The 26,383-nt window shown below is 39.2% G+C and overlaps 1 protein-coding gene across 1 annotated transcript in view; it reads left to right on the top strand.

Moving 5' to 3' along the window:
* Nucleotides 1–26,383, top strand: part of LOC124555875 (Down syndrome cell adhesion molecule-like protein Dscam2) — a 238,007-nt gene that overhangs the window by 82,646 nt on the left and 128,978 nt on the right. Inside the window, exon 7 of the mRNA XM_047129937.1 lies at nucleotides 4,868–5,023. Within this exon, the coding sequence (XP_046985893.1) occupies nucleotides 4,868–5,023 (156 nt within the window). The remainder of the gene's footprint in view (nucleotides 1–4,867; nucleotides 5,024–26,383) is intronic.

The following is a 26,383-nucleotide window of genomic DNA, read 5'->3' as shown; positions in this document are numbered from 1 at the left end:
CAATTTGTATAGAAACCAAATGGCAGTTATAAGAGTTGAGGGGCATGAAAGGGAAGCAGTGGTTGGGAAGGGAGTGAGACAGGGTTGTAGCCTCTCCCTGATGTTATTCAATATGTATATTGAGCAAGCAGTGAAGGAAACAAAAGAAAAATTTGGAGTAGGTATTAAAATCCATGGAGAAGAAATAAAAACTTTGAGGTTCGCCAATGACATTGTAATTCTGTCAGAGACAGCAAAGGACTTGGAAGAGCAGTTGAATGGAATGGATAATGTCTTGAGAGGAGGATATAAGATGAACATCAACAAAAGCAAAACGAGGATAATGGAATGTAGTCAAATTAAGTCAGGTGATGCTGAGGCTATTAGAGTAGGAAATGAAACACTTAAAGTAGTAAAAGAGTTTTGCTATTTGGGGAACAAAATAACTAATGATGGTTGAAGTAGAGAGGATATAAAATGGACTGGCAATGGCAAGGAAAGCATTTCTGAAGAAGAGAAATTTGTTAACATCGAGTATAGATTTAAGTGTCAGGAAGTCGTTTCTGAAAGTATTTGTATGGAGTGTAGCCATGTATGGAAGTGAAACGTGGATGATAAATAGTTTAGACAAGAAGAGAATAGAAGCTTCGAAAATGTGGTGCTACAGAAGAATGCTGAAGATTGGATGGGTAGATCACGTAACTAATGAGGAGGTGTTGAAGAGGATTGGGGAGAAGAGAAGTTTGTGGCACAGCTTGACTAGAAGAAGGGATTGGTTGGTAGAACATGTTCTGAGGCATCAAGGGATCACCAATTTAGTACTGGAGGGCAGCATGGAGGGTAAAAATCGTAGAGGGAGACCAAGAGATGAATACACCAAGCGGATTCAAATGGATGTAGGTTGTAGTAGGTACTGGGAGATGAAGAAGCTCGCACAGGATAGAGTAGCATGGAGAGCTGCATCAAACCAGTCTCAGGACTGAAGACCACAACAACAACAACAACAACAACATACCATTAAATTATGGTGACATAATAATTACAGGCCATAGTCTCAATATTTGATGTCATGTGAAAGATACATTGAGAATTTTTTGAACTGTATGAAATATTTGATGGCTCAGTTGGTTGTAATAATTATTTTGGGTGGATCTGTGCAAATTGTTTGTCCCTGCAACACTGGAATGCATTTGTCAATCTTCTCTAGAAAAATGGTAGGGTTTACACTCATATGCACAACACATCACAAATGAAACAGCACATTTATTTTAACATACATGCAGAACACCTTTTACAATACATCATTACAAGAAGACAACAATGGGGTCTCAACAATCTACACACTGATACCACTGCTAGTCCTTAACCCCATTAACCTCTAATGAGTTTTCCTTATCAGGTAGTCAATTGGCTTTGTCAGACAGTCAGCATATTCTTCTCACTTGCAGTATATTCCAAACCTACATTGTTGGGTTCCATCTCCTCTTGTATGAAGAAAATGTTTGAATTGATATGCTTGGTTCTTTCTGAAGCATCACAATTTTTGGCAAGATTTCTTTGCATCTGTATTATCAATGAAAATCTTTGTACGATGGGACATAAAACAATCTTGACCAATCTCAGTGAGAAAATTGTTCATACACTTTGTTTCTCTTACGGATTCACCCAGTGCAAAGAAACTCTTCTTCAGTGATGCAACACTTTGTTGTTTTCTGCTACTCCAGCTTATAGCCACACTTCCAAAATCTTTCAAGCAACCACTGAAGGATTTTTAGTGATCTGGATCAACTCTCCAGTCTGCATTGGTATACAATCTTGTGGTAAGCAAGTGCATCATTTTCTGTACCTTGCAAATAATGTAGTGGGCATTTGATGTCACGCCAGTGCTCCTCACTTGGATTGCTGCTGAACTTGCTCAAATAAGTCACTGGATATGTTACAAATAAGCCACAGGATATGCTACATCTGGTCTTGCACTAGTTGCCAAGTATAGAAGACTTCCAGTTGTGATTCTGTATATTGATCCATCCTGTTCCTCAGGCTTATCTTCATCTGTCACATTTAGTAGCTTTACATTCATGATGAGAGGTGTTTTCACAGGTTTGCAGTTTTCCATTTGGAATTCTTTTAAGCTTTCTTTTGTATACTCTGTTTGGTCTAAAATCAATGTTCCATCTTCTCTCATGTCTCAAACTTACTGGACATCATGGTACCTTAAGAGCTCTTACCTCAGATTCAGTGCTTTCCTTTATTTCACTTTTCTTGCTGTACATCATTTCATCATCCACATATGTAGTTACTATGAGTACATACTCAAGGTCATAGTAAATACGTGAGTCAGTTACGTACTGCAGCATCCCTTGTTGGCACAGGAACTTGTTGAGTATATCATTCCATCTGCTGAAAGACTGATTCAATCCATAGATGTACTTTTCAGACCTGCAGATCCATTTTTCATTGTTCAGTTTCTTGTGATCTGATATTCCACTGAATTTTCTTGATAGTTTGCCAGTGACATCAGTGAAACCTATAGGTAATCTCACATAAACTTCATGTGTGGTGAAAATGTCCAGGTTTGGTTTTGCAGTTTTGCATTAGGTTTTCCAGGTCTTCTGACACTAATTTGTTTTTATCATCAACTGACATGGCTTCCTCTACACTTCATGGATCTTTTTCCTCTTGTTGTCTCCTTTTCAACTGCTCACACCTTCTTCTTTTCGTTATGACTTGTGTATCAGCTGTTTCATTGGTTTGACTTGTCACTCAGAATGTGTTCTGTAGATTTCATTTATTGTAGGTGCACTTAGTTTACTATTATTATCATGTGTTATAGAGTAATCATTCTCAGCTCTCTCATCCTCCCATTCAGTCACCTTTTCTACATCAATATGTTTGGAGCTCACACATGTTCCTAAATCTTCATTTTGTTTAATGTCAGATGCTTTTCCTGTTTCCACAACATCTACATTATGTGATGCTCCTTCATCATTTGCAGTGGTTATGGTCCTTGGATCAATTACTTTTGCAACACCTTTGTTCAATTTTATGGGAAAGACATTTTCATGAAATACAACATCTCTGGTAATTGTTATACTTCCTGTTTCTGGATTTTCCACAGCCTGTAGGCTTTCATGAGTTCTTAATATCCAGCTATTACAAGAATTTGCCCTTTTGGTTCAAATTTGCCGTAGTAGGTTTTTCATTTTTGCCCATGCACAACATCTGAATAATTTCAGATGATTGATATTTGGTGCTTGTCCATATCATTCTTTGAAGGGACATCCTTTGACATTTTCTGTTGTCAGACATCTATTTTATAAGAATTGGTCGTTGCTATTGCTTTTCTCCAGCAATTTTGTGACATTTCACTCTCAAAAAGCGTGCATCACACAGTATATGAAAAGTTCTGATTAAACAATGCTGCTTCACCATAGTGTTGAGGTGTGCCAAGAATGGTCAGCTGCCTCCGAATTCATTCATTTTGCAGATTTGCTTCTAATTCTTGACTCATACCTTTGCCTCTGTTGTCCATTGTATGAATGTAGAATTCCTGTTTTTTTCTGTTGGAAATTTTCTGCATACACTATGTATTCTTTGAATGACTGAAATACTTCACTTTTGACTTTTAGCAAACATGTTACTGCATATCATGAACAATCATCAACTAATATGAAAACATATTTCACTCTACTGTGAGATTGTGGGCCAGAGACACTCGTTATGTTGCTGTGTATCAAACATAGAGGTTCCTGTTGCTGAGGATCAGTGATCATGGGCCCATAACCTGGAACCTGCACATAAAAACAGCAAACCATTGTGAAGTTAATGGCAGAGCATATCCCCCACTGTACCATTTATTAAGGCTCTTTCACGTTCCATTCACATACTCAGTCTTGGAACAATGATCGTTTACATGCCTCGGTGTTTGCTGTAATTAATCTAATCTTACCCTCATGATCCCAATGTGAGCAATACATAGGGGGCTGTACTACATTCCTAGAGTCATCAATGAAACCCAGTTTTTGAAACTTTGCAAGTTGGCTTTCCCAGTATAGATTATGTCTACCCTGAAGAGTCTGCCAGTTCTGTTTCTTCAGCATCTCTGTGACACTCTCCCATTGATCACACAAACCTGTCAGCTTTTGTGCTCCCCTTCTCTGTGTATGTTCAGTGTCACCTGTTAGTACTATGTGGTATGGGTCCCACACACTTGAACAATATTTTAGAATGGGTCACATGAGTGATTTGTAAGTAAACTCCTTTTTACACTTATTGAATTTCCGGAGTATTCTATGAATAAACCAAAGTCTGTCACCTACTTTACCCACGACTGAGCCTATGGTATCATTCCATTTCATGTCCCTACAAATAGTTACACCAGGTATTTGTATGAGGTGTCTGATTCTAATTGTAGTTCATTGCTGTTATGGGCATAAGATACTATTTATTTTTATTTTGTGAAGTGCATAATTTTTTGTGCTAAACATCAGCTTTCATAGGCAAAGCATGTACCTTCAGCTCATATTGACCTATGCAGAGTCATTAATCGATGTGCATCGTTGTAAGCAGGAACCACAAGCTTCATTCTGTTTTGTGTGCTTATGCAAACTGATGTATCAGGCTTGTGCATAACCTCATTTGTCAGTGTATACTTTTGGTAAATTAAAGACCAGTAACATAAGTTTCACATTGAAGGACTGTCAGCTATCACTTTAAAATTCTTAAATCTTAATAAGTAACAGCATATGAAAATACCCATTCTTCTTTTAAAGTATGGCCTGATAGAGCATAATATCTGTAACTAGTTTTTTTACAAATCTGGACTTATTAACCTTAACTGTGAAATATTCCAGTAATTTTTAACATTTTGTTGAAATTTTATTTCCAGACTTCTCACATCCTGTGGAACAAATAACAAGAGACAATAAATTGGAATTAACTAATCTTGATCGATTCTGTAACTACAGTATAGAAGTTTGTGCGTTTACCAGCAAAGGTGATGGTGTTAAAAGCCGGCCAATATTTTGTAGGACGTTGGAGGATGGTATGGCATATGTTAGTTTTCACCACAGTTATACATTCACCAAGATATTTCTTTTTAATTTTTATAAACAATTCCTGATGCAAGTAAAACAATTTCCTGTATCAGTCATTTTTTATAACACGAAGCATTTCAGTGGTTCACACCATCATCATCATCATTATCATCATCAGTGGAATATTACGCAGTTATATTCCTGATAGTACTCACTGATGAAACCTCATGTTCAGTGAAGGATGCATTCAGCACCTAGCAATGTGCAACATCTGTTTTAAATTTTCATTTAGCTAAAAAGAAGAAACATAACCTGTTGTCCACTTCATCTGCTGCTGCAAAAACATGTCTATGCTTCTCACTAATACTAGGGATATAACTGCATAATCTTATAGTTATGGTGTTGACCATTCAGTGCTTAATGATATAATAAATAAATGATTGACATAAAAAACTGTTTTATTTGTGTTCAAATATTAGCTATGGACCTCATGATGCTATGCTATTATTAGACAGCAGTTCTTGCTGTAAATGGTAGATAACAAAGTGAAGCTTTCAAACCTGGTAGAGACTGAGCAAATGTCTGTCTGTTGTATGACAAGTGATCAGAATATTGTCAAGTTCACTTACATAATATAGAATTTCAGTAATATTCTGTTCAACAAGCTACTGTAATATGATGGGGGCACTAGCCACATCAGAAGGCAACCTATTATTTTTGATGAAGATAGAATGGTGTTTGCAAGACTAATACCTTCAGCAAATCTTCATCAAGAGCCAACTGTAAATATGCCTCTGCAACATTGATTTTGGAGAACAGTTTACCTCCTTAATGTTTGGAAAAGATTTAATCTGTAACAAGGCAAAGGTTATGAATCAATGTCCACTTGAGCACTCATGGTTTCCTTAGAGTCTCCACACAACTGTTGAGAGCTCCCAGGTTTCCTGACCACTACTAACAGTGAAGCCCACTGACTGTTGAAGTGGGTGGCAAGAACTTGTTGGTGTTCTAGTTCATTTAGTTCCATCTTAATCCCATCCTTAACAGTCAACAGACTTGAATGGGTGTTATAAAGTCTAGGATTTGCTTCCCACTTTAAGACAATGTATATATGATAGTTAACTACTTTGTCCAATCCAGGCCCAGGCAGTGGTCCAAATGAAGTGTATCAATGGCAGCACAGGGTAATGACAAGCTGAAGGAAAGCACTGCATGGAGTAATGAAAATTCAAAAGTGGGGTATGCATTGAGGCCAAATATGCTCTCACCTGAAGGATCTGCCACAACCAATGATGTCATTGTCTGTGATACATGATCATATGTTACCATCAGTTACACACAATGTAAAAGTGGCACCTGATGTTGATAATGTGTCCAAAACTTTGAGTGTGCTTCATTGAGTGCTCACACACACACACACACACACACACACACACACACACACTCACACACACACACACACACACACACACACACACACACACACACACAAGTATTAAGACTGGTTCATAACTGAGACCAGTGTCTTGGTATCAGAAAGAAAGATCACTAGACTGTCTTACACTGTTGCCAGTAATTATGAAATTTTAGGCGTTGGCTGGGGTGGTCTAGTGCCTGCTGTCCTACAGCATACTTTTGCATTGTGGCCTCTACATAAACATTTATAGCACTTGTCCTCAAAATGCAGACATTCCAGAGAAAACCAGTTTGAGAAAATTGGAAACAAAGAGAATTGCTGCAAACAATACCTGGTACGAGCCTGGAATTGCAGAGAAAATGAAGAGATGGCTACTGGTGAAGAGAACTTGTTTACCACTTCAGAATATGTGACTGAAATCTGCTGCACTGTATCACATAGCTCTTGGCCACCTGTGAAATATCAAGACTACCTGAAGTTGGTGACAAGTCTGTTTGCTGAAATATCATGTAGTAATTAAAACATGAGGCAACCAGTCATCTAAGAATTCCACAAGTTATAAATATGCTGGGAAACCAGATCACATATCTGCCAAAATGTTTGTTGTAACACTTGTATTATTTGAAATGCATGCTCAACTCGCAACACTTCAGCCCGGGAGAAGACAGTCCTCCTTATCTGGGGCTAAACAAATCACTATATCATGATGTAAGCTTATTCCTGTATGGTTCACCACACTCACATGTGAATTTACAATTCTGACACAACATCTGCACATCCACAGTCCAAGATGCATAACTTACAGCAGCTGACTTGTGATGATGTAAGAATCCTAGCTTTTCTGCTACCACCTGTAATTTATTGGAAAGTGCTCAGATAATAAAGTGAATATATCAGATAACAGTAACACCAAAGAATCAGACAGTGAAACTAACTTTGGAACCAGTTATTGTAGCTGAGGGTTCCTAGAAAGCAAAAAGTTCCCTCAGCAATCTGATATAGAGCAGTACCTCAGAGAGAACCACCATGATGGATCCTCAACAAAGAAAACTACATGCTGTACACCCAACTGGCTGTTTTGAACACAAAGACATTGTCCTGAAGTGGGTGGATCACATTACATGTACGATCAGCAATGCTGTTGATGCATCTGTCACAAAGTCCTCAGGCTAGCTTTAGAGGCAGCATGTATTGTGATGAAACAATGAGTGTCACTCCACAATTAGGCTCAGGTATGTGGCTTTGAAACAGTTCAATTGCAAACCATCTGCTGATGAGAGAATAATCAGACAAGCAATGTCAAATGCTGTTTTAATTTATTTCTCATTGTCAGTCAGCTTTTAAAAAAAATTTAAAATATTTATTCTAACAGTCTCAGTTGCAATTTGTCACACATGATAACTAGTTTCAATCACCTAAACATCATCTTCAGATCTGATTAATCACCAGTTGTGAAAAGTTAGATTTTTTTAAAATAAATGAACAGTCAACAAACAACTGGGAGAATATCAGGGTGGTTTTTGGAAAGGAAAGATACTGTGCAGAACAGACTTTTAGCTTAAAGTCAATAATTCACCATAGAATGTTAACCAGCAAACCAATAATAGTGTCATTTATTGATTTCAAGAATGCATTTGATTGTATAGACAGAGAAACACTAGAGAATTTGGCATTAAATCAAAATTAGAAAATATAATTTGTGAAACACTAACATGTACAATATCTGAAGTCAAATTTATGGTAAAAGTATCTCAGCCATTTGAAATAAAAACTGGTGTTAGACTAGGTGATGGTTTATCACCTTTACTGTTTAATTGTGTTCTAGAAAAAATTGTAAGGATCTGGAATTCGAAGCCAAAAAATCACAAAATTGAAGCAATCACTCTGGGAAGGAAAACAAATGCTTGACTTTTGCAGATGATTTTGCAATACTTTCAGAAAACCTGACAGAAGCAATTATTCAAATAAACCTTCTGGAAAAAATAGCGAACAGAACTGGTCTCAAAATTTCAGCTGAAAACGCAAAATTCATGACAAATATAAAATAATGCACCAAAATTCATGGAAACACAAATAGGTAAAATAGAGTGAGTAAATAAATTTAAATATCTTCGAGAAACTATACAAAATAATGGACTAGAAAAATCTGCAATAGATGTAAGAATCAACAAAATGGAAAGAGCATATGGTCTTGACCAAAAATATTTACAACAAGAAATGTATATCTAGAAAAACAAAACTAAAACACTACACCACAGTGGTACAACGAGAATGTTTATATTGATCTGAATGCCTAATAATGAACTATAAGATGGACAAACTCAAGGTACTGGAAAGATGGATTATTAGAAAAACAATGGGCACAATAAAAAATGCAGATGGTTGGAAAATAAGAAGTAATGAGGAGATCTACAAAAATATAGAGAAAATATCTAAAGTAGTGGCCAAATGAAGATTAACCTTTTATGGGCACTTCTACTGAATGGATGGAAATAGACTAACAAAACAAATACTCCTATTATCTGGAAAAAGAAATCGACAGTAGTATGGATTACAGAAGTACGGAAAGATGTAGAAAGAAACGACATCAAAGAATCAGAAATAGCAGAAAGAAACCATTTTAAAAATAAAATACTAAATTTGGAAGGCTTTAAAAGCAGAAGAAATAAAAAATTTGGAACAAAATGGACAGAAGAAAGGAAGAGACTTCATGGGGAGAAAATGAGGGAATACTGGAAAAATAGGAAACAATAACAAAGGAAGAAGAGGAACTGAAGTTGTCGACATGATCCTAGATGGTCAATATGATTGTTGTTAAAAAAATAGCAGATTTGTAACATGAGTCAGTGGGTCCATCATTTTATTTTACAGCTAATGACTGTGTTGTTTTATAAAAAAATTGGCTTTTGACAACTCATGATTAATCACATCTAAAGATGATCATTATGTTATTAAAACTAGATATCTTGCATGACAGACTGCAACAGAGACTGTTAGAATAAATATTTTAAAAACTGTAGAGTGGTAATATCTGTCATAACACATTACCAGAACTTTTAAAAATTCCTTATACTAAATTTTAGTTGCTAACATGAACTGAATTTTACTCAAAAAAATTTGAATTTTCACATTTTTGGCACTATTTCAGTGCTTGAAACTGTCTGGAGTACAGCCTTGATTTTTTGCATTTTATGAGCAGTGCTCTGTCACTGTTTCCATATATTTTTGAGACAAGGACTGAATCACAGATCATAGGTGAGTGAAACATGACTTAACCCTTTAACTGCTCTGGACATGTTAATTCACATTCCTTTGTACCCGTCCCTGTGTGCTCTGAACGTGTTTACACACACCACCAGTCCTTCTACCTGGTATTCTGAATGTGTTTACATGTAGACACGTTCAGAGTACCAGGTAGAGGGACTGGTGGCACAGGTAAACACATCCAGAGCACACAGGGACAGGTACAAAGGCACGTGCTGCACACATTAATATGTCCAGAGCATTTAAAGGGTTAATATTTGAAGACTAACACAACTTACATTTTATTCATAACATTCTTTCCAAAGACATAAAGACTAAATGCAAATAAATACAAGATTTTCAAGGTACAAGTAACCATTGTGATACTGCAAAATACTGATAAATTGCCCCAAACATAAATTATTTGTGCACCATGAACATAAATTAAGGATGACATTTAGAGTGCTGTGAGTCACAGCAGACTTTTATCTTTCTTTTTTTGTCTTTTTTTAAGTAAAACTGAGCTGAAAATAGGAATGAGTGTGACCTAATATTGGTATATTTTGATGAGTGCCATATTTAATTAATTTTTGAAATGGAGGAGAGGAAAACTGATAGTGAACTGGCAGTTGCAATTGTGACTTTAGAATGTTCTCGTACTGGTAGACTGAAAACTGCACTAACAAAAAATTTTTGGTCTAATGGTTGAAGTGGAATCTTTATTGCTTTGTCAGTGTGATTTCTAAATGCAACCAACAGTGGTTCAGAATTCTCATGTAGAAAGAGAAGGGATATAACTATGCGGAATGGAAGATAAGAGTGACACATAATAACTGCAACATTTTGCTTTCCCTCATTTTTATTCTTCAGTGAGACTAATGCAAGATTTTCCTTGAGTAGCATTCATCTTTCCACAAGTGGTGTATTCTTGAAGAGAACCATATAACAGAGATAACACTGAACAATACAGACTGATCATTGGAATTGTTGTGTTTAACCCTCCTTCAGGCATGCCAAAAAAGAGAAGAGATTAGGTACATGGACTATGGGAGTAGTCTAATTTCAGAAATAAATTTAAATTTTTGTTTTAGTTTTTTTTCCTACCTCCCCGACAGGAATCTAGTATGTCTGAGACATACCTTATCCTGTCTGGAGCGGGATGAAATTTTATGTGATTTCTTGTAGCAAGTAATCCAAGTTAGGGAAACTGTAAATTCTTTTACTCCTATATCATTAGCTACCAGTATATCTAAGGCATTGTAATGAAATGTGCTATTACTGACACTAAACAACTTTTGTCTGGCTTCAGAAAAAAGCTCAAAAATAGATGCCTTTAAGATTGATGTTATTTCTGCTCAACTCTTATGTCTTACTGCAGTTCCATTTTTCCACCTATATTTCACATTCACAATGGACAAATTGAATTTTTTTAACAATCGTAATGTGTGGATATTTTACCATCTATGTTCATCCAGTACGGTACTGCTTTTCCCTTGTCTGACAAGGTGCTTTTAGGTTTGACTTACATTTCAAAGACTGTTACTAATCAAATGTGACACTGTCTCTCACACATTCTTCATAAGAATAAGGACCTTGAGGTTCTTCAGCAGTGGTGGATTCAAGTCAGCAATATGGAGTGCTTTAGTCTTTTATAACCACATATCTGCAGTATTTAAACATTTGGCTAAAAGTTAAACCACAATTTCATACCTCACATAATATGCACTCATGAATACTGTAGATATCTTCAGTTGGTGCTCTGTATAGCAAGTAGCAAAACATTCAAACAATTCCCCATCATCTTTGTGGCAAAATTAAATATGTAAGCGGTGGTCAAAATGTTCCTATTTGAGGACGTTGCTGCAGCATATACACTGATCAGACAGAACATTATGACCACCTGTCTAATAGTCAGTATGTCCACCTTTGACACAGCTAACATTGGTGACACATCATGGTGTGAAAACAATGAGGCCTTGGTAGGTCACTGGAGGGAGTTGGGACCACATCTGCTCACACATCACCTATTTCCCATAAATTACTGGAAGGTGGGCGATGAGCTCTGGCATCACATCCCAGATGTGTTTGATGGTGTTCAGATCTGGTGAGCTGGGGGGAAGGGGGGGGCACACATCAATTGGATCTCGCTTCTGTGTTCCTCGAACTACTCCATCACATTCCTGGCCTTGTGACATGGTGCATTACCTTGCTGAAAAATGCAGTTGCTGTCGGGAAACATGAGCATCGTGAATGGGTTTACATGGTCTACAACCAGTGTATCATACACCTTGGTCATCAAATTGCCTTGCATGAGCTCCACTGGACCAATGGATGCCCACATGACTGTTCCACAGAGCGTAATGGAGCCACCGCCAGCTTGTCTCCATCCTGCAGTTCAGGTGTCAAAGAGTTGTTCCCCTGGAAGGTGATGGATTCACATCCTCCAATCAACATGATGAAGCAGGTATCAAAATTCATCAGACCATGCAATGCTCTGACATTGCACCAGTGACCTGTGCCAATGGTCATGTGCCCATTTCAGTTGTAGTTGCTGGTGTTGTGGTGTAGTTGCTCAAGTTGTGGTGGTACATGCATGGCTCATTGTCTGCAGAGGCCCATTGTTAGGAGTTTTCAGTGCATGGTGTGTCCAGAAACACTTGTACTCTAGCCAGCATTGAAGTCTGATGTTACTTCCACCACAGTTCTCTGGATGACCTGTTTTGTCAGTCTACCCAGTCTAGGACGCCCAACATCTCTAATAAGAGGTGGTTGCCCAACCCCACGATGTCTGGATGTGGTTTCACCTTGGTTTTGCTACATGTTGAAGACACTCACCACAGCACTCATCAAACACTCAACAAGTCTTGCATTTTCCAAAATGTCATCTGGAGCATCTGTGTTAACACAATCTGCCCTTGGTCAAACTCAGACAGATTGCACACCTTCCCTTTTCTACACATGGACAGCATGCTAACTGATATTACATGCACTGTGCTTATGTCTGAGTAGCAGTCATTCTTCACCAGGTGACATTGTTATCTCCTGGACATGTTTATACTGATACTAGGTCAGTGGTCATAATGTTCTGGCTGATGAGAGTCTGTAACATAGTTCTCCACTGCAAGTGTATAAGCATCAACATGTAGGCAAGGGATTAGTGTGGCACTCATGTCTTTCCATCATGTGTGCGTGGTAAATATGAAAATGTAAACTATGATGACATTGTTACCAAATGCGTCTGAACAGGTCTGCAGTGCTGTTATTCTTTTCTCGGCTGCTGAAGGAGAAACACTGTTAGACATTCATTGAGGAATGAAGAATGTGTATATGACAGCATACCTGTCAGAAACCACCATTGTGAAATGATGTGCAAAGTTCCATGCTGGTCACAGTTTGACACAAGATGCTGGTCGATGTGGGAGGCCACCCTCATCCATTACGCACTACAACAATGATTATATTGTTGTTGATGCAATTAGGGTAGCTGGCACACTTACCTCTACATCTCTGTACATACTTTGCAAGCCACTCTATGGTGTGTGGTGGAAGTTACCCTATACCACTACTAGTCATTTCCTTTTATATTCCACTCACAAAAAGAATATGGGAAAAACAGCTGTCTGTATACCTCCATATGAGCCCTAATATCTCTAATTTTATCTTCATCATCCTTATGTGAAATGTACATTGGCATCAATAGAATTGTAATCATACATGCTGTAGCAAAAGGTCTCAACATCAGTCTCAATAGTGTGCAACACACTTACCAGCAGGAGATAGGCTGCTGTAAGGTCTGCACCCAGTGGATACCTCAGGCATTGAATGCCTAACAAAAAGCAAACCAGGTGGCTGTTTGCCTGACACGCCTGATGCATTTCAATGTTGAAGGCAACACATTCCTTCAGCATGTTGTTGCAGGTAATGAAAATTGGTCCCACCACTGGTAACTGCAATCGAAAGGCTTGACAGTGCAGTGGTTTCATCCATCATCCCCTTGTCCCAAGAAGTTCAAGAGCCAGCCATCTGCTGGAAAGGTGGTGCTCACTCTGGTCATTGATTGCCAGGTCGCACTGCTTATTGATTTCAAGGAACCTGGTTTCTCCATCACTGGAGAATGGTACTGCACAATGCTGGAGAAATTATGGTGTGCAAGTAAGGTGAAATGTCCAGGAAAACTGTGTCAGTGTGGTGCTGCTTTATGATGATGCTTGTCCCAAACCACAGCCAACTCAAATGTGAGAGCACCCACTCTATAGTCTTGAACTCTCACCATGTGATTATTGTGCATTTCATACCTTAAAAAGGCCTTGAGCTGTTGACAATTCATGCTGGACAAGAATGTGCAGCAGGCAGTTACAGTCTTCTCCACATAGTAGGACATGGTGTTTTACAACCTGGTGCTTTGGTGGGAAGATTGCCTCAGTGATCATGGCAATTTTGCCTGATTTGCATGCTGACTCTGAACTGTACAGCTGTTGAATGGAAACTTTTTGATCACCTCGTATACTGACTGATTTTTGGGCCATGAATTTTACTCATAATGATGTGTTTCTAAACATTTACCAGGCTGACATGGCAGCTAGTTGCAGCATTAGAGCTGCGCTGAATGGGGCAAGCAGAGAAAGGGAAAAGACTGTGCAGGTGAGTTGGGGAGACAGAAGGTGTTCATGATACTGGAATGGGAAGAGGGAAGAGGATGGAGGCATGTGGGTGAGCAAGGGGCTAGCAAAGGTTGAGGTCAGGAGGTTTACTCGAATGAATGATATTTTGCAGGAAAAGTTCCAAACAGGGCAATTCTGAAAAGCTAAATGGTGATTGTAAGACGTCAGGTGATACAGGCTGTGAGTCACTGAAATCAAGTGCTCCACATCGATTGGCATGCTCAGTACCTGTGTGGTTCAGACAGGTGTTGGTCAGTTTTTCCATGGCTATTCAAGCAGGTAGAGAGCTTTTTAGTGGGCAAGCCCCAAAGAAGTGTGATAAGACCACTATTATTTGCCATATACCTAAATGATTTGGTGGGTGGGTGGGTGGTTTGGAAGGTAGGAGATGAAGTACTGGCAGAATTAAAGCTGTGAGGACAGGACGTGAGTCGTGATTGGGTAGCTCAGTTGGTAGAGCACTTGCCCGTGAAAGGCAAAGTTCCCAAGTTCAAGTCTCGGTCCGGCACACAGTTTTAATCTGCCAGGAAGTTTCAATCTGTGGTTGTTTGCTGAGAATGCTGAAGTGTACGGGAAGGTGTCAAAGGTGAGCAACTGTAGGATGATACAAGATGACTTTGACAAAATTTCTAGTTTATGCAGTGAATAGCAGCTAGCTTTAAATGTAGAAAAATCCAAGTTATTGTGGCTGCTTAACAAAGACACATCACTAAAATATTTTGGCATACTGTTGCATTGTGATATGAAATGTAATGAACATGTGAGAATTGTTGTAGGGAAGGCGAATGGTCGACTTCGGTTTATTGAGATAATTTTAGGAAAATGTTACTCATCTGTAAAGGAGACCACATATAGGATGCTAGTGTGACCTATCTGTTCTTGAGTACTGTTTGGGTGTTTAGAATCCACACTAGGTCAGATTAAAGGAAGAGATTGCGGGCTGCTAGATTTGTTACTGGTAGGTTTAAGCAACACACAAGTGTTATGGAACTCAAATGGAAATCGCTGGAGGAAAGGCAATGTTCTTTCAGAAGAACACTATTGAGAAAATTTAGACAAGTGCCATTTGAAGCTGTCTGCAGAACAATACTACTGCTGCCAACATACATTTCATGTAAGGGCCATGAAGATAAGATATGAGAATTTAGGGCTCATATGGGGGCACATAGACAGTTGTTTTTCCCTTGCTCTATCTGCAATTGGAACAGAAAAAGAAATGACTAGTAATGGTACTGGGTAACCTCTGCCACATGCCATAAGGTGGCTCTTGGAATATGTATGTAGATGTAGACATGGAATACCATACAGTGTTTGCAGCTAAGTTGGCAGAATACATGACTGCTTTTACAGGTGGTCCTATCCTGCTATCCTTTTCCATCCCTGTGCCATGTCCCTTCCTTAACCTCACTACCCACCCCAATTGAAAGTGCTACTCACTGTATTGAGGCCTCAGTGCCAGGAGACAATGGTAACTATGAATGTGTTTGTGTTTTCTTGAACCGAAGAAGGACTTTGTCCAGTAGCTTAGTCTACTTTTAAATATGCCTGATGTTGCCATCCAGGTGAACAGCTGTTTGAAACATGCACGGCATTGAGCATGTATGCTTGTGTGGGCTGTATTATGCTATTGGGGAAATCACCTGGCCTTACATGGGACTTCTGGTAGTAATCAAAGACAACATGACAGGCATGGACTATGTGAATGTTATTCTGGATCACCTACATTCTTTTGTGTTTAACAGAGGAGGCCTATTATAGAAGGATAATTCTCCATGTTACAACACTAGAATCATCAATGGTCTGTGGATCATGATAATGAACTGGCATTGATGTCTAGGCCACCAAATTTGCCCAATATGATCCCAATTGAACACATCTGGGACACAACTGGGTACCATCTCCATACACAAACTACACAGGAATTGCTGCTGCTGTCATTGTCATCTTTGTTTCTCTTTCATCCAATATCTACATTCATACTCTGCAAACCACCATGAAGTGCACAGCAGAGGGTTCATCACATTATACCAGTTACTAGAGTTTCTTCCCATTCCATTCAAGTATTTAGTGCAGGAAGAATGATTGCCTGAATGCCTCTGTGCTCATTCTCATGATCCCTCTATGTGGCAAGCAACAATCTATCATAATTAATATTACAGTTTCGTATTAAATACTTTTGGGTCAGAGGAGACCCTGTACCAAAAATAGAAACGTTGACTTGTAGACAGGTACACACAAAACAAAGAAACTTGCTGCCTATCGATGACTCAGCACTCCTGATTTTCGGTGAGTGATCTCCTTTAATCCAAAAGTATTTTCATTGTATGTGAACTTTTCCACAACAAGTTTCATATTAAATATGTTTTAGTGTATGCAGCAAATAGGTGATAGTATTCTGTGCTAAGTTACATAAATCTTTTATATGAAGTATTAGATAAAAACAGTAACTGAGTAATGTGAGAGGAAGAGCAGTGTCTTTTGCAGAGTAGCTGTAGTTTTGCTGGTGTATATTTAAAAAAAATAACCTAGAATTGGTTTTCTACTTCTTCTGTCATTGATTAGACCTTGCTTGACCTGTTGCAGCTACATTTGGCTCTTCCCTCTCGTTGCTGGTCATCCAGTGCATCTTTTACTTTGCAGAATGTATTGCAAAAATGTTGCGGTAATCTTGACTTCTGCACTCACAACAGATGGGATATCCATTTTTGTCTGTTTCCTAAAACCCTTTCTACATACCTCATTAGCCTGATAATAAGACACCACTGCATATAAGTTGCACACATAAATTTTTAAGAAAAATTAAAAAGTATTTTGTACAAAAATAAGCAGCACACTGAGAAGAGGAACATTACTAGAAATTTACATAGGTACGCACTGTAAATTTTTCACTGTATGAGGATCAAAGAAATGTAACTCCATTTTAGCTCCTTTACAGGAGAGATGAAAAAAGGTATTTTAAGATGTAAATTTCATGTTTCAGTGACGTAATACAAACATCATTGAAAAATTTCTACACTACTCAAAAATACGGTTAAAAACCTACTAGATGGTAATATACCTATAAAAATAATCCTTACTGATTTACTGTTAGTAATTGCTTAATATAGTGCTAAGGAGATACGTCATTATGATTCTAAGTGAATCAATCTACATAGAGATTTCACACTCTGGAGATACCCACTCAGTTTGCCAAAATATAATATAAAATGTTAATTTACTCATTAAAAATGGATCAGTTGCAGTTCAAATAACAGCGTATTAGTGGATTTTTGTACTAGCAACACCAGTAAATGTTCACTTTCTAGCTAACTTCATCACATCTGTTGCCACCACAGTCTGAATATCCAGCTTTCTCTTTTTGTAGACTCTTGTAAAATGTGTGATACTGTTCCTTGATAATGCCAGTGCAGCACAGATCCAGAAGGTCTTTTACCTTCTATTCCTGAAGTTTTAGTGCTCCACAGTATTTTGGTCCCAACTGGATGATTGTATATTAATTTCAGGATTTTCTGGAAACTGTTAAACTTTTCAATTGTTGTTGATGGAAATGTGTGAAAAAGATATTAAAGTTGTGTCACTTTAAGCCATTGTACTTGATTTTCTTCACTCTCAATTTTAGTATTTTTCAACATTTCCTTCTGCATAGCACTAGAATCCAGGAGGTCCTCCTGCTCCATTTGAGTGTCTTCATATAGTCTTCATTTTGCAGCAGTCTGAAAATGATATATAGGGTCATAGTTATTAACATTTCCTGCAGCTCTTTCTATACATTCATGGACTGAATCATACTCCATTAAAGAATGGCCAAGCTCAAAGAAGCATTGCTGTATCATAGCAATGTTCAGTGTTTGTACAGCATGAAGGATCATGGTGCTCATGTTGACATTTCAATTCTGTCCTCTGCAGGTGTTGGAGAACAAAACAACTGGACAACCACCTTGCACTCTCCTTGAAACATATATGATGCTTCTTCAATTAGTCCTCATTTAGTCATACCTTCATACCCCATGTCATTTTTAGCTTTTCTGGTAACAGTATTGCACACTATGAGTTTGTATACAGCCAGTCTTCTTTCATAAAGAGAACAGTGAAAAATGCCAACAGAGAGCTGCCTCTGAACCACACAAAATATGAAAGGCAAAATGAAACAATGGAAAATCCAGGATGGCATAAAGACAATATTATGAAAGGAATAGATTGCTAATCACCATATAATGGAGATGTTGACTCACAGATAGGCACGACAAAAAGAGTGTCAAACAAGTAAGCTTTCAGCCAAAAATGCCTTCTTCCAAATTAGATATCTCTCTCTCTCTCTCTCACTTTCTCTCTCTCTCTCTCTCTCTCTCTCTCTCTCTCTCACACACACACACACACACACACACACACACACACACACACACACAAACAAACAAACAAACATAACTTACACACACACAAACGTAACTTCCACACACACTCATGACCACTGTCTCTGGTTGGCATCTCCACACGATGGAGGTATACTTCCTCCTGATTGGCTGCATGTTACATTGGTGGATGCAGCAAAAGGTTCATGGCAGGAGTGACTTCTCTTGGTGATTTACACACCCGCTGTACTTTGGTCTGGTGTACACAAAGCCCCTCTGCATGTCATGCTGTGGATGGTTGATCCAGAAAGTTGTGTATTCACAGGGGCTCAGCTGGCAACCAACCTGATGGCAGTGTGTTGCCATGTGGGGTCGATGCTTTGTCACATGCCAGTGAACAACAGAACAGGAGTGTTTTGAGTACAAAAGTTAATATAGAATTACTTACTTTATAAGTTATTAAACATAAATCTCAAAAACACTTCACTGATACAAAAGATGTCTAATGCAGGGGATATTTACAGTCAGATGGTGGTGCTTGATTCTGAAATCTTGGCATTAAAAAGAAATAAATCATAAATTAAACAATGGAAAGCCCAAGACAGAATAACAACAATATGGAAAGAATAGATTGCTGTTTACCACAAATAGCTGGTGTTGAGTCTCAGATATGTGGGCACAATGAAAAATAATGTTAGAAATATTTTCAGCTTTCAGAGAAGGTCTTTCTTCAGAGCTAGAACTCCCACACATTCACACAACAACAGCCTTCAAACACACATGACCATTGTCCCAAGGCACTAGGAGGACCACAAGTTGCTCATTTTCAGTCATCCACTATCCAGTGATGCTGCTTTTTACACTAACTTGAGTGAGACTCACCACTGGCTACAGAGATGCGTAGCTCCTGAGTAACTTACTAGTATCTCAATATTCATTGCTCAACCTTTGCAACCCATTCCTTTAAACTACCTATGTACAGTCATCGGTAGACCGATTCCTCCTTCTGATTTCATGCAATTTTTTATAACAACACTCTGCTATGCTCGATGACTCATGTCCATCAGCAGCTGTGATTATTCCTTCGCATTTTCAAGTCACAATCACATCACCAACAGCCAACTTGCAGAGCTTTAGAAGACTTGAAACATCCCTGATGGTTTTGTTAGGTGACATACAATGACTAGTCCTTGTCTGAACTCACTGAGCTGACTTGATCAACCCATTCTGCTATTACTGCTTCTCTACTGACAACAGAATATTCCCCACCTCCTTTCATACTGGCAGGTCTGCATCTTGTGACATAGTGGGCAGTTCTGCATTATATAAGGTGTCCACATACTTTTGATAGGTAATGAACACTGAGAATTTTTTTTTCTGCATCTCTGCAAACTACTGTCTGGTGCATGGCAGAGGTTATTCAGCATTGTACCACATATTAGGGTTTCTTTCCATTATAGTTGGGTATGGAGTATGTGAGCAGTTAGTGCTTAAATGCCTCTGTAAGTTCTTTAATTAGTCTACTCTTATATCTGCAGTGCCTACAGAAGTGATATGTAAGGGTCTGATGCACATTTCTCACATATTAGTGATACTTGAAACTCTGTGAGTAGGTCTTTGAGGGATAATTGGCATCTATATTCAAGCATCTGACAGTTCAGGTCTTTCATCATTTCTGTGATGCTCTCCTAAGAGACAGACAAACTTGTGACCATTAGTGCTGCTTGTCTTTAAATACATTAAAAATTCTGAGATAATACTGTTTGATATTAGCCTTACACACCTGAGCACTATTCTAAAGTGAGATGCACATGTGTAATATAAGCAATCTCCACTGTAGAGTGACTGTATTTTCTCGGTATCTACCAATGAACCAATGACAATGAAATTAAATTGTACTTTGCAACAAAAACTGCACACATGTAGTTTATTGTAAGCAGTCAAAGAAGATATAAAAGAAGCTATAGGGAGTGGTATAATATGTGCTGGAAAACAGAACCTAAAATTATGAAGCAAATATAAACGACTGTAAAAAATCAAAAAACAGTTACTTTATAAACTATATTACGAAAAGGATAGAGTGCTAATCACCATAAAGATTATTTGTTGTGTTGCAGACAGCCAGAACTAAAATACTGTTATCCATTGAGCTTTTGCCAAAGCCTTCTTCAGAAAGGAAACACACACACTTTCACAAAAGCAAGTGCTCCTCAAGCACACATGGCCACTGTCTCTGGCTACTCTGACCAGAATGCAACTGCATTGAATGGAAGCAGCATTCTGGAGTGGGGTGGGAAATGAGGTGGATACACCAGGGCATTGGTGGAGGGCGGGGGGAAAGAAATCAGCACTGCATGGTGGAGTGAGCAGGGACTAGATGGTGGAAAGACAAGGCTGCTCTGTGTGACATGAGGAGGCAGTGAGGGATGGAGAGGGTGGGGAAATAGAGAGCAGAAAATAGGAGGAGCAGAGAAGGGGAAAAGACTGGTGGGTGCTTTGACAGAGAGTGACACACAATGAGAGTGAGGGGACATGACTTGGAAGGAGGTAATAGGACATTGTGGGCAGAAATTATTGGGTGGATTGTGTGGGGAGAGCAGGCTACCTTAGGTTGAGGCCCAGATTATTTCAGGAGCAGGAAATATGATGTAAGGATAACTCTCATCTGTACAGTTCAGAAAAGGTTCTGGTGGAGGGGAGGATCTAGATAGCCTGGGCTGTGATTCAGCCATCATAATCAAGCATGCTGTGTTCAGCTGATGTTGTACCACAGGGTGGTCCACTTTGCTCTTGAGAACAGTTTGGCAGTGACTATTCATCCTGATAGACAGCTGGTTGGTATTCATATCAACATAAAAAATATGCATTGACTGCAGCAGAGACTGTATGTGATATGACTGCTTTCACCAGAGTCCTGGCCTCTGATGGGGTCAGAATTCATGGGGCTTGGAGCGACAGAGTCACAGAGGACCCATGCCAGTTTGAGCCTGTGCAAGGAGGCCACCGTTGTTTTCCCATTGAGCAAGATGTCGAAGGAATGAGCCTGCACTTCCTCTATCCACAGTGTGTGATGGCACATGAGCATAGTGTTCAAAGTGTGATGCCACTGCACTACAAACCCATTACTCTGTGGGTGGTATGCCATTGTACAATTGCAGGAAATTCCACAGAGGTGGCAGAGTGCATCAAATAGAGAGGATTTGAATTGTCTCCCTTGGTCTATGGTAATTGTTTCCAGGCAACCAAAGTGAGATATCCATGCACTGATGAAAGCTCAAGCAGTGGGTTCCACTGTGATGTCTTTCAGAGGCATAGTTTCAAACCAGCATGAGATACAATCAGTTATTGACAGTAGGTATTTGTAGCCTACCGAATTTGGGAGGGGGCCAATGAGATTGAGTTGCACAAGCAGAAATCGTGCACATGGTATGTCAAAGCAATTGAGAGGAAGCTGTGTTGGTGACAGACCTTGCTAAGTTGGCACACCAAACAAGCCCGTGACCATTCACATTTGATGTTCAACCAAGCAAATCATTCAGTTACAAGCTGTACCATTGGTTGATCCCCCATTTGTCAAACACTAGGTTGTAAAGATGGCTGAAGATTGGGTGACACATGTGGACATGGGGATGAGAGGTCAGATTCTGTTTTGTAAGACTTCACAGAGGATGCAGGCGTGAGTGTCAGGAATCACTTGCCAGTTGATTCAAACATTAGAGGCACCACTATGGAATAAGGCAGGTTTAGGCTATATTTTTCAATGAAAATAAACATGAAGGGGCCAAAACATGTGTTACTAGCAGTCTTAGAAACATTGTTCCAATGCGTAGGTATTTGAAGGTAGGCCTTTCTACAGTCAAAAACACTGAAGCCAATTGCACCTACAAGGGAATGTGTAAGGTCTTGAATGTTAGGGAGAGTTAACTGTCATGTATAGTTTGAGCATTGAGAGCTTGTGATTACCACCAAGTCTAATAGAGCAGTCCTTTTTTGGTCCTAGTTTGATAGGGGAGACCAAGGAGTTGTCAGAGGGGCAAACTATACTTGATTGCAGCAGTTCCCTGACTGCCACTTTCACTGCCCATAGAAGAGCCAGGGCAACATGGCATACTTTGTGGCAGATGGGTGAGCCAGAGGTCATGAGAATGCAGTGCATTATACTGTTGTGGGTGTCTCATTACTGAGCATTTACTTGCAAGGTAGAGAGGGTGGGACACTCAGGCAATGCACTGGTTACCATGCAGAAAGTGTCATACTAATCTGAGTGTGATTGTGGTGTGGCCAAAAGCACCAGTGGTATCATTGCCTGAGATCGAGGCAATGTTGCAGGGCCATGGTTGGAGTCATAGACATAGAGGTCATGTCAGCTATAAATGGGAGCCTCTCATACAGCTCATGCAAGTGCAGCAGATACGCCATGAATATGTTGGAACAGGCTTGCATTTTCAGTGTGGAGCATGAACATCTCAGAAGCCTTATGTGCTTCCAGGTACTGCTGGTATGTTGATATGATAGCATACACAGTCACCATGAACTCTTAACATGACTGAGTATGTGTCATTATTGTGGCTAGGAAATAAGGAGGAATGTCAGTGGTGTGTGCACTATGAGGTGGCATCAGACCAGAAAGCCACAAGATGAGACAATGGGTTTTGTGGTGAAAAGTGCAGTGTGCTCCAATGTCAGTGAATGACGAAAATATTGGAGGAAGTGAATCCCCACCACAGGTTTGCTGATGTCCATAGCCACTGCAAATCCATGCTGCACTGTAAAACACGATGTGCTGTTCTGTACATGGAGATCTGAAAATTGTTGGTGCCGTGGAGCTGTGACTCTGTTGTGTCAGGGAGCACTGGAAAGATGTCCTTCAGTACTGTGCTGACATTGCATCCTGTATCAACATGACTTGACATACAGCACGAGCAGAATGGCAGTTATACGTGGCAGCACCAAACTGAGCAGGATACCAGCAAAACTTAAGGTGACGGTGGCAGGCAGTGTGGTGTTATTAACTGAGAGAGTAGTGCTGCATGCAGGTCATAGGATGGCACCTGGGTTGGAGATGGCAACATCACCATCGTGGCTCAGGTTGGGGCTGTTCGGTAAGAGAGAGCTAACATTGTGCAGGGATATTGTGTCCTTGCAATTAATGTGCTGCCTGTGTTGCAGTACAGCGAACATCCTATCGATGATGCACAGCTTCTTGGCAGGCAGTTCTGCTTCACATACAATCATAGCAAATTGCAGCTGAGGTAGAAGTTTAACAGTCCAAAGTGTCCATAATGCAGTGTCAGGGAACTGCAGCAATCAAGTATAGTTTGCCCAGTAATGTTCACAGCTGGCACTACAGCTGAGACAGTGTTTTATTGGTGAGTTGTTCATCATAGACTGCTTGTGGAAATTGTTATTCAGGGATGCAAGATAAGTGCTGAAGCAAGGCAGATTTGACCATTGCATATTTGATGTCAGTATGCTTAGCGTGTGGCTAATCAACACCACAAACTTAGAGTTGTTGCCCAAAATTCCTAGTGATCAAAATACACATTCAACTTTTGCAGACCAAAGGGCCAATTGTACTGGTTGAAACAGTGGTAGCTTGGGATGGGGAACAGTCTCTCAAAGTGACATACAGGTCAAATGTGGGCAAAACAAGCTGCAAAGCAATACAACAGAGGAGGTGTTATGAAGTACTCACAGCATGGTTACAGGCCCCATAATGGCATCTGAGTAGTGCACAGACTGCTGCTTTACATTATTCATGGTGGTTGCATTGTCAAATAGCAGTTACAGTACAGATGGCGTGGATGTCGCAGTTGTCATGGGATTAGTCGTAATGAGTGCGAACCAAGCACCAGAATCTGAAACTAAACTACATGGATCTGAATCTTGCACAAATTCCAGTAATAGCTCAATCAGTGGTGGCCATTGTTGTAGCATGCCAGGGTAATTAACATTGTGTAAGTATGATACATGGTTTAGATTTCAGCACTGTTTGTCAGTTAAGGCATTGGAAACACTGGAGATACACGTCACTTGATGGAATCCTTGAGGCACAGTCATGTGAGACAGTTGGTATAATAAATAGGCACAGTGCAAGATGTCTGCACTTTTAGTGCATAGCAACTTGGAACAGAATGAAAAGTTTTCTTGCTGAGGTTGTCATGCTAATTGTGGGTCACAATGTGGTGGATTTCCCTAACTGGTATACTGGGATGTACCATTAATGTAGCTGACATGACGTAGTGTGACACACGTCTACACCTACATCCACATTGATACTCTGCAAATCACATTTAAGTAACTGGGTTTATCAAACCACACTCACAATAGTTCACTATTATTCCAGTCTCGAACAGCATGCAGAAAAAAAAAAGTCTACCATGCAAGCTCTGATTTCCCTTATTTTACTGCGATAATCATTTCTCCCTTTGTAGGTCAGTGTCTACAAAATATTGCACACACAACCACATTATACAAGGATTATACCAGATTATAAACCAAACTATCTTGCTAACACTGCTCAAAAATACTTCACACCACCATGGAAACCGTCTGGTGAGTGGTGTTGCTAATGTTAATGACCCTACACATGCAGGCAGATGTGTAATTTGATTTTCAAGACAATCAGTATAATCTGCTGTCAGAGTAATAATACACACTAAAGCTAGAGACTTCCAGTTCTCAGAAAATAGCTTCTTAGTTAAAGTAGTGTGAGAGCACACAATAAAGGAAAAACGTGGATTTATGATTCATAGTAGGGTTTTGTGGATATTGTCACATATAATAACATTAATAGCTTTCAGGAGCTGTTCCAGGATTGCAAATATTTATAAACTGAAGGTTCTATCATTAGATAATAATTGCAAAATTGAAGAAAACTTCAGATGATTAGCTGTTGGTGCAGACTAGCAGCTGACCAGTCATGTGGATTTAATTCTACTGAATAGGTGAGCAGACCTAACATTGTTTATTAAAGTTTCACTGGACCAACACAATTAAATCAGCTGCAAGCTTCAAATATCTGTTTGTCATACTATGGAATATTAACAATGAGGAAAAGATAGATTGCTTATTACTGTAAAGATGACACATTAAGTTGCTGACAGGCAGAATCAAAAGACACTTACACATAATCTGTTGGCCACAGCCTTTATCAAAAAAAGAAAGAGAAACACATACCAGTTGGTGGTCATGTGTGCATGAGATGTACTCGCTTTTGTGAATGAGTGGTGTGTGTTTCTCTTCCTTTTTTTGATGAGGGCTGTGGCCGAAAGCTTATGTGTAAGCATCTTTTAATTGTGCCTGTCTGCATCTTAATTTGGCATCTTTGCTGTAAGTAGCAGTCTGTCTTTTCCTACATTGTAAGTATCTATGCATATTATTTCAGAATGAGTTAGGGTGAAACATGGGTATTGCTCATTAGTGTAGAAGCATAACCAGGAGGACTTACTAGAGGAGATAGGAATGGGTTGAAAAACTGCTATGCAGTTCATCAGAAGTTTATTTTCCTACAGTGATAGCACCACCAAAATGTTAAATAACATAATGTGGCAAACACTACAGGAAAAATGTTGTATCTGACATAAAAGTTTTTTTCTAACATTTTCCAAAATAAACCAAGAATCAAATAATTGATTGCCATACATATCTGGAAAAATTAGAACTTGTGCTGAGACATACCAATCATTTTTCCTTTTC

Source organism: Schistocerca americana, chromosome X (assembly GCF_021461395.2).
Source record: "Schistocerca americana isolate TAMUIC-IGC-003095 chromosome X, iqSchAmer2.1, whole genome shotgun sequence".
Classification (NCBI taxonomy): domain Eukaryota; kingdom Metazoa; phylum Arthropoda; class Insecta; order Orthoptera; family Acrididae; genus Schistocerca; species Schistocerca americana.
This window is presented reverse-complemented; position numbering and strand designations above follow the sequence as displayed.